The sequence below is a fragment of the Perca flavescens genome, chromosome 19 (assembly GCF_004354835.1).
Source record: "Perca flavescens isolate YP-PL-M2 chromosome 19, PFLA_1.0, whole genome shotgun sequence".
Lineage (NCBI taxonomy): Eukaryota > Metazoa > Chordata > Actinopteri > Perciformes > Percidae > Perca > Perca flavescens.
Genome location: NC_041349.1, coordinates 19,829,627 through 19,841,993, shown reverse-complemented (window position 1 = coordinate 19,841,993; position 12,367 = coordinate 19,829,627). Strand labels below are relative to the sequence as shown.

Genomic DNA, 12,367 nt, shown 5'->3' with positions numbered 1-12,367 from the left:
AACAGTTTTGTTCATGTAAATTAAAAAGTTTGAGCAGATGTTGGCAAGCAATGTTAACAGATCCCCTCGTTAAATATGCCTAAAAGTATGTTAATGCGAGACGTATCTCTACGCCCTGTCATCTCGCCATCAAATTAACAAGTGTAAGAATGTGACTTAAAAATAAATATTATTTCTCTAGAAACTTTCTTCTGGATTTCATATAGGTGTATGGTGTCTTTATCACTCTGGGTGTAAAGGGCTCATACATTTACTTGTGTCCGCGCCCAATCCCTAACGCGCCTGCTCTCCTCCAAAAGTGAAAGTAGGCTAAAGTAAATCTGTCGAGAACAAGGCGTTGGAGTGCGGGATTTTTTTCAAATCCACAAAAAAATTACACTGAGCCGAAACTGACTTCAAATCTATATATCTCAACTTGTATTCCCTTAATCCATAATGTCTGGTTTATAGGCTACCTTGAATTGCGTGAAGGAAATTTCGCTCTGAAGATCCAACAGGAGAATGGGTAGGCCGAGGTTTCATTTACAGTTTATCAATCGCGAAAAAACCTAGCCTACTCGGCTTTTGTTCTGTTGTTGTTATTCAATCTGTCAAATTTAAGTACGATTGTAAAGTGGGAGACCATAGAGATGGAGCCCAGTGTACTTCTGTGTTACTCTTTGTGTAACGCAAGCCATTCTGTCATAATTTGTATACCATATTTTACAGGTGCGCTGATGATGCATGTGTGCCTTGTGGCTGCTCTTGGTGCATATTTGTGTACTGCTGCCCCTGGTAAGTCCCTGTTGTCTATCTTCACATCCGTTTTCATTAATTTTACCCTTGTATTTCACTATGCATTACCCTCCATTATTACCATTTTGTGTATTTGCTCAGTGCTTATGCAGATTTATTCACTTTTTGTGCGAAACTTGTCAATAAACATGCTGTAATATAGCTCTAAATAAAATAAAACTAATACATACTGGAGCAGTAGTACAGACAGTATAGCTCAGTCCGTAGGGAGTTGGGATAGGAAGTGGAGGGTCGCTGGTTCAAGTGCCCATACAGATCTAAAGTATAGAGTGAGGACTGGTAGCTGGAGAGATGGAACTTCAGCGCCTCCTCTTGAGCAAGGCACCAAACCCCACATGTTTGTAATTCAGGCTTGTGTTTAATGTGTGTGCAACTGAACGAACAGAGTGAAAATTGTGAATTTCCCTTCGTGGGATAAATAAAGTCTTCTTCTTAGGGAGTACTTAAGCACTAAATACCACTTACCTTAATTGTTACTAAAGCCAGAGAGAATTACAAAAAGAGAAAGTTATCTAACATGTATGCTGCCTGTTTTACAGTTTTAGGTGGCCTTCAGGTTTTTGTCACGCCCATTGTCTCAGTGCGCCGCGGCCACACAACCACATTACCATGCTGGCTCAATCCACCAGAAAGTGCAGAGGGTTTAGAGGTACGTTGGTTCCGTCCTGATCAATTCGACTCCCCGATCATGTTTTACCAAAAAAAAAAGTTTCAGGATTCATCCCAGAAAGCTTCGTACGTGGGCCGAGTCTCATTTGGCTTAAAGGATGCAGCGTCTGGTGGGCTGACAACAGGTGATTTGAGCCTGAAGCTAGAAAATGCCATGATTGAGGATGCAGGAGATTACACTTGTTACGTCAGCAGTGATCAGGGTTATGACCGTGCAAGTGCTAGTCTCATTGTGACAGGTGAGTCTCGTGAAAGTGGATGATAAAAAAAATATGGTCCTTTCACCTTTACATCAAATGTTTTTCATCATCGTCCTCCTCCCCCTTCCTAGAAATGGGAACATCCCCTCTTCTGTCAGCAGAGTGGAAAGAAGATCACATGGTGAATCTGAGCTGTGAGTCTGTAGGCTGGTATCCAGAGCCTAGTCTGCGCTGGTCGGATCAGAAGCAGGTTCTTACCCCAGAAAGCCTGAAGAACAGCAAAGACTCTTCTGGTCTTCTCTCAGTCCACAGCTGGCTTCTTGTCTCCAGTTCCACTGAGGTTTCCTGCACAGTAGGTGTCTCTAATGAAGAGTCAAAGGAGGCAAGAGTGCATCTGGAAAACCACCCTCAACCTGGTAAACAGAGTAAAGGGAATTAGTTCCATGTGTGCAACTGTTGAATTATTTTTTCACTTCTTATTTTTTTTCTTTAGAGTTCATCCAGTCATCCAGTTCATCAGTGGCTGGATGGGTGGCCTTTGCTCTACTCCTCATAGCCATGTTAGTGTTACTTGGAGTCCTGTGCTACAAAAAAGAGAGGTACATGTTTCATTTGAGATAATGTTACATATGTTATATTATATATATATATATATATATATATTTATATATATGATATGAAATCCTGAAAATGTTCTATGTTTCAGAGAAGAAAAAGAAATCAGGAAATCCGCACACTAACGAGGGTAAGGACCAGAGTCACATTAAACACATAATGTATTACTCCTACTCAATATTTAGGTGAACATTCATGATTCATGTGTATTACATGGGTACTCCCACGGTTTAGTATAAGATTTTATTATTCAGCACTTATGTAAATTTGTGCGGCATATACAGTACAGGCCAAAAGTTTGGACAAACCTTCTCATTCAATGCGTTTCCTTTTTATTTTCATGACTATTTACATTGTAGATTCTCACTGAAGGCATCAAAACTATGAATGAACACATAAGGAATTATGTACTTAACAAAAAAGTGTGAAATAACTGAAAACATGTCTTATATTTTAGATTCCTCAAAGTAGCCACCCTTTGCTTTTTTATTAATAAGGAAAAACATTCCACTAATTAACCCTGACAAAGCACACCTGTGAAGTGAAAACCATTTCAGGTGACTACCTCATGAAGCTCATTGAGCGAACACCAAGGGTTTGCAGAGTTATCAAAAAAAGCAAAGGGTGGCTACTTTGAAGAATCTAAAATATAAGACATGTTTTCAGTTATTTCACACTTTTTTGTTAAGTACATAATTCCATATGTTTTCATTCATAGTTTTGATGCCTTCAGTGAGAATCTACAATGTAAATAGTCATGAAAATAAAGAAACACATTGAATGAGAAGGTGTGTCCAAACCTTTGGCCTGTACTGTATTTAAAAAAGCACCTAGTCAAGTCAAGCTCCAAAACAGTGGATCCTACATGTTTTCCAAAATGCAACATGATAGTTACTCATTTGTCTCATTAGACCCTCCCAGCTCTGGGAAAGCCCCCTTTTCATAAGACTAAGTACCTCACATGACAAGTAAATTGACTTCATGTGTAAAATCAGTGGAGTGCCATAAAATAACCAATGGGTTAAAAAAAATTTGTATTTTCTTTCACAGAGAATCATGCACTTTTACCAAAAGGTAAGAAGAACGCAAAAGTCAAAGAAAAACACTGACACAAAAACGGCTTGTTGTAATGATGATTGTACCTACTGTTCTCTGTTACAGAAGTGCTATCAACAGCTACCGAGTTTTATGGTAATCACTTAAGAATTTATTTTAAATAATAATTATATGATTAAGTGTTTCTCTAACTCCACTTTTACTGAATTCATTCTAATGTTCAATTTTCAGTTAATGTTACACTTGACCAGAATCCAACAAATCAGTATCTCAGAATCAAGGATGGTATACTGAGAGACGCCCAGGGTCCTTTTCCTGATGAAGAAAAGGTTACCTGTCTCACAGCTATCAAAGGAACACCTGGCTTCTCTTCTGGACAACACTACTGGGAAGTTTCTATGGGGAAAAAAGATCCTAATGTAGGTCTCAAAATGTCCTGGTGGGTAGGAGTTACAAGTGCAAAGGTCATCCCTCGGAGGTTAGATTTTTCTCCAAATACATCTAACGGTTTCTGGTTCCTGTCCTCTTCCCCTGACAGATCAGATAGCTTTCAGTTTAGCACAGAACCCGAGGTTTCACTGCCTGTCCGTTCCAGACCGCTGACGGTTGGTGTGTATTTGAATTATGACGGAGGAGAGCTTTCCTTTTATAATGTGGACGATAAGAGTCTCATTGGCAGTTTAAACGCTACTTTTACTGGTGAAGTTTTTCCATTTTTCAACCCAGGTAAAGGTGACAAAGCAGCTATGGAAATATTACAGAAGGACAGAAAAGGGGACCCTGTAGATTTACCGCCACAAGAGACTTAATATCATCAATACCCACTGCTCTAAGCAAGCAATATGAAAACCTGTAGGATCTGTTTTATGTTTTAGCACTGTAGTTGTATCATGTATTGAATTGAGTGAGTTTTAGTGTTTTTACTTTATGGTTTTTATTTAGTTCAGGGAAGTCTGTTGAGTGACTGAAATGGGTGACCACCCAACATTTGTAAACCAGTCATGTTAAAGCTGAAATGGTGCTCGTCATACTAGCTCAAACCCCATACTGAATCTGCATGGGACTGACAACATATTATACCAATTTTTATGATAATCCTAATGCTTTTTTTAAGCTGTGAGAAGTGACAATACTCAATTATGAGTATTCTGAGTATGCTTGCTCATATATATGAGTAAATATACCATTAAATGAATAGTTTGACAATTTGAGAAAATGCACATATTTGCTTTCTTGCCGAAAATTACATGAGCAGATTGGTACTATCATCTGAGAGCCGTATCAATCTTCTCATCTAACTCTGCAAAAAACAAAAGTAGGCATATTTCCCAAAACTACTGCATTAAGTGACTTTTATTTACTTAGTTGTAGTGATAGCCTCGTGGTTAAGACGCATACGTGGCTAAGACGGATAATGTAGCTCTCCTGCCTTTGGCAAACTTTGTGTCAGTATGGATTTTCATTTATGTGCTACTATACATTTATACACTATGAGTAGAAATACACTAACATTTATTCTAATTTCACACTAATTAGAATGTGTATATCACAAGTTATCATTGCTTGCCTGTGCTGCCTTTGAAATAGCTAATATTGTGACTCTTTTTGGTGTTTAAGTAAATGTTTTGAACAGTTTAATTTACATGTAGTATTATTATTATTATTATAATTATTATTAATAATACACCACAAACAGAAATATTACAGGGGTGCTTATTTAGGTTCCAAAGGGTGAGAAGACTACAAGCCAGACTAAAAAAAGATGCTTTGTGCAATCTTTAATCTTATTGGTCTTGGATAAAGAACTGTTGGTGGATTTGAGCTTATTTAGGACACAGCAGGTTCCTACCTGAGTAGGACTGTGAAATGACCAGTGGTGAAGTATTCAGATCATTCCTTAAGTTAAAAAATGTTTGCTGTGACTATTATATCATTAATGCAAATATTATGCATTAATGTAAAAGAACGAGTTTACTGATGTAGTTGGTTGCGGTAGAGCTCATTTTAAACTATTCATTCATATTTTTATTATTGATTAATCTGCTCATTATTGATTGCTAATGAATGTTTGGTTTGTAAAAGATTGTGCGAAATGCCGTCACAATTACCCAGAGCCCTTCACAATGTTTGTTTTGTCCAACCAACTGTCCAAACCTTAACACTATTATTAAAATAGAAAGTATTGAAATGTTTTTGCATTAAAAATGATTGCATACATTTGATGTCAATCAGTTTCAGCTGTACTTATGTAAACAGTTTAATTATGACAAAACATTTTATAAGGTTTTCATGATTTTTATGGGATTTTTTTTTAAAGTAACTTAAGCTGTCTAGAAGAAAATGAATGACCTACCTTTTTCACCGATCAAGTACTTGCTGTTCTTAATGACATTTGTACTGTGCTAAAACTATTTTACCTAACTAACAAACTGTTAGCGTATCCTGATTTAAATGAAGTCTGTCTGCCTTTTGTCTTAACGTAGTGTCAACATTAAGCATTTTATTTTGATCAGTGAGACCTTTTGTTTAGAGCCTCAGTCGGCTCCAGCTTTTGTTTTTCAATAGTTTGAGCAGACGGTCTTGGGTCTATGCAAATCTACTCAGACAGTTTATACCTTTGGTATATTGTTGTACAGAATGGCATTCATACTGTTTGTGAATGTCTTTCCAATGATTGATGTTAAAATGTCAACTTATTCTATAATGTGTGTACGCTTAGTAACTGGCAGCTTTTTGAATAAACTCAACCAATATGGGATCCTGTTTATTTGTTATTTCTATTTTCTTTGTATCACTTGGCATCCACAATGTAAAACTCACTTTACAATCCAGTTTAAGAAAACACAGCAAAATGTCATACACTTTAATAAGTACAGGTAGTATTTACAGTATATACACCATAACACACTGACATATTTGTCATCACTACTGTATATTTGCCATAGACTAGGAAGTATTTACATTGTGAATAAGACCGTAAGTTGATTCTGAAATATTTCTTAAAAAATTCCGATACGCAATAAATTCAAGTAGGCGTGCCTCGATACAGAATAGTCTGGACTGTGACCATGGTAGAAGAGGTGTGCAAGAACCACTTCACTGATGCATCATTGTCCGCATCATTTTTTTTTTTTTTTTTTTTATATACGCTCGTCAGTTGGGGGCACAAGGTCAGTCAGTATCAAACACAAACTATACAAGTTCATACATGGTCTATCTGTGGGGATTTAAAAAAAATCAGGACCATTGGTTTCTTCTTCCAAAGCTTTACACATTCATGTTTGGTCATCAGCCTTCAGTGAAAGCAAACACTAGACCAAGGACCATTTGCTGTAAAAATGTCCTGGTGGTCTAAAGCACAAACCGCAACCTAGTGGATTGGTGTCACTCACCCCAGGGACATAACATTGCATGCCACCTTATCTCTCCTATATCTCCTGCTGTTCTCCACTGTCAACTATTTAATAAAAGGATGACATAAAAAATAAATCTTTAAAAAAAAAAAAGCATTCACTGTGTTTGAACTCATATTCACACTTTAACGTACATCTTGTCCAACCGCTTAAAAAGACATCTCGAACAGACACTGGGAATCCCCAACACTAGGAGTATGAATGATCCTTAACTGGAGCAACCCATCCGTTTTCTTAGCTTAGTCAGTTTTATTACACTACTCACTTATGACTCCACCTTTTCTCTTCATTATGATTGCTGGTGGTTTATACATTATGGTATGTGTCCTCTGCCTTTGTCTGTGTTTGGCCCTAGCAGACGGAGGCAGCACTTTCCCTCCTCCCCTGCTTCTTCAGCAGCTGGATGCGGTTGTGGACGTAAAACTTGATAGCCCTCCAGTCTCGCTGGTTGCTCACCAGCAGAGGGCAGAGTTCGAGGCAGCGCTCACAGTCCGCTTTCGCAGGGACTCGCAGCTCCATGAGGTTTCTCTTTAGGTGAGTCTCCACTGCTACACGCTCAGCTTCTGACCACGGGCGTTTCAGCACACCACGCTTACCTGCGAGATAGAGGAGGAGAGGTAACACAGTGTAAATGAACGGAAATAGAATGCATAGGATCAAATTTAAAAGGAAATGACTGAAGCTTGGGAAGTCAGACTGATATTGGCAGATGGTTACCTGATTTGGGTGGAATGCATCTTCTCTTATGCACATTGGCTATTGACGTGTTGCCCGGAGAGGAAATGGGTGCTCTCTTCTTCCGTGGCGGTCGTCCTGGTCCTTTCTTCTTCACAATCACCTCGGCTTTCTCCTTAACTTCTTCCTTATTTTCCTCTGCCTCTGAATCTTCTGAGAAGGAGTCTGCTGAGTTGCCAGACATTACTGTAGGACAGAGATGAAATAGAGGGTAGTTAACTCAAATCAAATGACTAAACCTACAGCTTAACATTTTAAAGGTGCAATATGTAATACAGTATATTTACTGTATTAAATCCAAAAATGACCACGATATGTCATCAGATATTAACGTAACATGCTAAGCTGAAATGAACAATGAACAATGTTAAAGCCAGTATTTTCTCCTTTTGAAATTTCCATTCTGTGACGGAATGTCCGTTTGTGTTTTGGCCTGTGTGTCTGTATCAACTGCCCATCCTGACAGCCGGGACGAGTTGCCAGATGGTCTGTAAAAACGCAAACCCAGCGCGCTACAGCTGTAGTACAGCCATGGAAGCAGCAAACAAACAACGGGATCAACGGAGATAGACTGTACCGACCTAAAAAGCCTTTGCATGTTTCTAACAGTTGCATGGCGATAAACGTAACAAACCCCGGTAAATATTGGAGATGTATTTGAAAGATGGAGACAGCTTATGGCGTTTTTCCATTACATGGTACCTGCTCGACTCGCCTCGACTCTACTCGCCGTGCGTCCGTTTTCCATTGCAGATTTTAGTATTGCCTCAGCGTGGCTGGTCGTCGTAGCGACTGCCGTGGGCGTGGCTTAGTAGCTTGCTTTTCCCATTGACATATCCCCGACGCATTTCCTGGTTCTCCGTCTCCGTAAACAACATGATATCAAAGAGATAGTTAACGTTTACTGCTCCAGATTTCCCACCGTGGTCACATACATATGACTCTAGAGTCGATACTCACTGTGGAGATAATCGCCGTCACTCTCTCACTTCTCCCTCGCTCACTAGCTCCCCACAGACACACATACGGCGACTCGACACACACACATCACACATGCACACACCAGCGCACCAGTATAACCATACTTTTTTTCGTAATGGAAAACCAAAAAAGGCGAGTAGAGTCGAGGCGAGTAGGTACCATGTAATGGAAAAGCGCCACTAGAGCCCCAAAAGACGCAGAGTTGGCTAATTTCCTCATGAACAGGTAGGCTAAGCTTCAAGCTAATTTATCACAGCTACAAGGACGGGCATTTTCAGTCATTTCAACATTTGTGTACTCACATTGAATTATATAGAGTAACAAAACAATTGAGACACAGCCAGTGACGTGATCCCGACTGGTCATGCCATAACTGCTAACTTTACCGGACGCGTGCCACAACCGTTTACAAGATGTAGCCTGTTCAGCGGCCATAGCCGATAACTGTGCGTTATTTTAAGCCAAGAAAAGGGGTGCTGTAAATTGCGAAAAGACGACCATGAGTTTGCATTGTTTTTAGCGGTTGTTTCCGTAATGTTAAGCTTTGCTTCTCCTCCCCCATCTTGTGATTTGATGTTGTACCGTCACTCTCACACACACACACACACACACACACACACACACACACACACACACACACACACACACACACACACACACACACACACACACACACACACACACACACAAAAAATGAAACAACTGCAAGCTGTATAATATGTAAAAAGGCTGTAAGATACAGTGGTAACACAACAAATTTATAAAAGCATATACAAATGATGTCCTGGGTTTTAACTTATTAATAGTCCAGAGATAAAATTACAAAAACACTTAAAAAAGGTCATGAAAATTCATTCAGATTTAGCAATTTGATGATGCATCCACCTTAATTATTAAAAAGTATCTGTATCGTATCAGTATCGGCAATACTGGCCCTGTATTTACTTGGTATCGGATAGATACCAAGATATCGCACACCACTAATGACAACATTAACTAACGTTAGCTACTCCACTGTGCTGTGGAGTAATGTCTGGCTATGTAAGACTAGTGTCTAGAGACAGTGATGCGGTGTTCTCAACCTGGCAACCTCCATGAACTTTGAGTCTGGGGAGACGACTCCGTCCAGTATTTTGAATTTGGACTGCAGTGACCATTTTAAACGCTAGCTGTCAGTATTACATATTGGACATTTAAGTAGAACAGCACATAATGCAGATAGTTCTGGTTTATTTCAAAACAAGTTTTAAGATATCTGCTGCTGAGACTTATGTTGCAGTAAACACACTTATCAGAAAAACTCAAGAACAATGTCTCTTTCCAGAAACACATGGGGATAATCCACAAACCTTGCAGTGAACATTTTAGTATTTTCGTAAATAAAGCGGTTTTCAATTAGACCTGTAAATATTTAAACCACATTCTATTAAACGCTGTTGTGGTTTTTTTCCACCTATTTAAAGTAATTTAAGAGGCTGACATTCCTCCCTAAGTCCACCAATAGCTCCGCTTTAAAAATAATGATCCATTAAAGTGAACAACACAGTATGTTGACACTTTGCATTATTCAAAACAGATGGCAGGAGTTCAACCTTAAAAAAGGTTCTTAGAAGCTGAATTCAACAGTGCATGCCTGAAATACCTGCTGATGGGCCCCAGTGGCTTCAACATTTTCCCCTGAAGACAAAAAAATGCATGACGTAACTGCTTACCATCCAACTCGAGACAGATGTGCTGGAGGCTCATCCCTCGGAAAAGCACGCCCTCCTTCTCTCCATAAAGAACAACACGACCCACACGACCCATCAGTGCTGGATCCCGTATGATAGTGGAGCAGTTCTGGGTCACATGATACTCCCGTTCCAGGAACTCCTCCAGCCTTTTGGTGGCTCCACCCTGGACCTCACCCTCCTCTAAAAGTAGCAGTTGAGTAAGTATTGCTACCTGCCGCCGCACACGCGTCGCTGTCAATGCACCAGGGTTCTTGGCCCCGCTGGATCGTGCCAGGTTTCTCAGAAGGTCCGTGCCCCGGAGCGGTGTGGCAGGAGAGTGGTAGGGCCGGGAGAAGACATAGGGACTCTCTGGGTCCACGCCCACATTGGAGCTGGTGTGAAGGAGTAGATCCAGGCAGGACTCACAGTGTGGCGGGAGAATAAGTGGCTGGATGCGACCACGCTTGCCCAAAACACTAGCCCGCGGAAGGTTACAGAGGACCTGGCGCTCAAAGGGGGACAGGGGGGCTTCCATGCTAGAGGGGGAGCTGTTGCTGGAGCTGACCAGAGGGTTGATACGGTTGCGGTAGTCCTGGACAGTGAGCTTGGCCACCTCACATTCCCGGTGGCGGTTGTAGAGGATGAGAAGGGAGAGGCTGGAATGGCAGAGCAGACGCCAGGCCTCGGCAGAGTGAGGAGAACGGGTTAGAGAAAGGAAAGAGGAGTGTTGCTGGCGGCGGAGGTAGAGGACCAAACAGGAGAGGGAAGAGAGTAGCGGAGACATGTGATGTCTCTGTATGCTGGAAATGACAGAGAGAGAGAAAAAATGCCTTTAAAATAGCAGTTGAAACCACAAAGCACAACCTAAAACCCTAAACAGTAAATACCTCATTGGTGATAAGAGTAGAAAAAGTGATGAATGAATGATTTTGAATCTGCTGCCGCTCGCAATTGGAAGGCTCTGCAAAAGATTCTCAAACTGGACAAACTAATTTCCATTTCATCCTTCAAAACCATCATATCATCCTTGTTCACGAACATATGCAGTTGTTTCTCTACATAATTTTTCCAGCTAAATAAATAAATAAAATATATATATATATATATATATTTGGGATTTTCTTTTTTTTTTAGGCCATATCGCCCAGCCCTAGTGTTTACTGTTATCTGTGTAGTATTTCAAATTGTACTTTTATGTAATTTGTAAACTCTATGTATTTCTAATGTATTTATTTTCTACCCATCCTTCCCTTTCCCTAAGTGGCTATGCCACTTGTCAGGTCGACATTGTAAATAACAACCTGTTCTTAATGACTTGCCTGTAAAAATAAAGGTGAAAAAAAAAAAAAAAGTAAGTCAATGAAAAAGACAATTATCCAACCACACCTTACAATCTCTCCATTCTTCTCCTCTGGTGCGTCTTCTTCTCCACTCAGCTCTAGATCTTCATCTGGATCTATGTCTGGCTCAGGAGTAGGAGGTGGAACCAGCTCTTCTTGACTTCTTGAGCTTTCCACCTCCACCTTTTGCTGCTCTTCATGCTTTTCTCTCTTCATCCTCCGACCCCTTCTGGGAGTAGATGGGGGAGGTGGTGACGGACTCTTAACTCGTGACACCATCGGGGGTGTGGGGCGTTTTGTGCTAGGCGGTGGTAAGCTAGGCCCCTTCTTGGTGGATGCAAGCGCAGCAGAAGAAGGTGGCGAAAGCGAAAGGGAGAACGAGACGCCACCAGTGGTTGAGCGTGTAGCTGGCGATTCCCTCTCCCTGGAGAAGAGGGGTGGGGGAGCAGGGTTGGAGGCCGAGGCCTGAGGGACAGCAAAGGAATGGCTGTGAGTGGTGGAGGACGATGAGGGGTGAGGGTGTGAGGCGCTGCCGTTTGAAGAGCTGTGCGTTTGTAGGTGTGCCAGCTCCATGGCTGTTCTGACCTCTGGCTGGTTGGCGTGGTGCTTCTCCAGGTGGCGTGCCAAAGAGCGATAGTGGCGGCCACAGTAGGGGCAGTGCTGCCGCCGGCTCACTGTGGCACCGCTGGAGCTGCCAATGTTTATGTTAATATTGTTGTTAATGTTGGTGGTTGGCGGTGCTAGGCCACTGCCTGGGGGCTGGGACTGGGATCTGGCAGGGGGTGCGACAGGTGCCGGGTGGGAGAAGGATGAGCAGGGGCGCCCAGGTCCACTGGAGTTGGTGGGCTCGC

General features: G+C 41.2%; 2 protein-coding genes across 2 annotated transcripts in view; one reads left to right on the top strand and one right to left on the bottom strand.

Moving 5' to 3' along the window:
* The first annotated feature begins 279 nt into the window (after positions 1–279).
* On the top strand, positions 280–6,098 carry LOC114545407 (butyrophilin subfamily 1 member A1). The gene is made up of 9 exons (XM_028563679.1): positions 280–505; positions 709–774; positions 1,335–1,703; positions 1,796–2,080; positions 2,158–2,263; positions 2,371–2,401; positions 3,332–3,353; positions 3,441–3,470; positions 3,567–6,098. Exons 1-9 carry the CDS (start codon positions 502–504, stop codon positions 4,142–4,144), a joined length of 1,491 nt encoding a protein of 496 aa, XP_028419480.1. The 5' UTR covers positions 280–501; the 3' UTR covers positions 4,145–6,098.
* LOC114545589 (uncharacterized) overlaps positions 6,084–12,367 on the bottom strand; it is a 12,338-nt gene continuing 6,054 nt past the window's right edge. Inside the window, exons 5-8 of the mRNA XM_028563971.1 lie at positions 11,563–12,367; positions 10,177–10,976; positions 7,466–7,669; positions 6,084–7,344 (exon numbers count right to left, since the gene is read on the bottom strand). The exon at positions 11,563–12,367 is cut by the window's right edge and continues 262 nt beyond it. Of these exons, the coding sequence (XP_028419772.1) occupies positions 7,100–7,344; positions 7,466–7,669; positions 10,177–10,976; positions 11,563–12,367 (2,054 nt within the window). The 3' untranslated portion in view covers positions 6,084–7,099. The remainder of the gene's footprint in view (positions 7,345–7,465; positions 7,670–10,176; positions 10,977–11,562) is intronic.

Excerpts from the sequence above, each read along its gene's own strand:
- LOC114545407 (XM_028563679.1), top strand. Across the intron at positions 1,704-1,795 it reads TGCTAGTCTCATTGTGACAG|AAATGGGAACATCCCCTCTT; the intron begins GTGAGTCTCGTG and ends CCCCCTTCCTAG. Across the intron at positions 2,402-3,331 it reads AAATCAGGAAATCCGCACAC|AATCATGCACTTTTACCAAA; the intron begins TAACGAGGGTAA and ends TCTTTCACAGAG.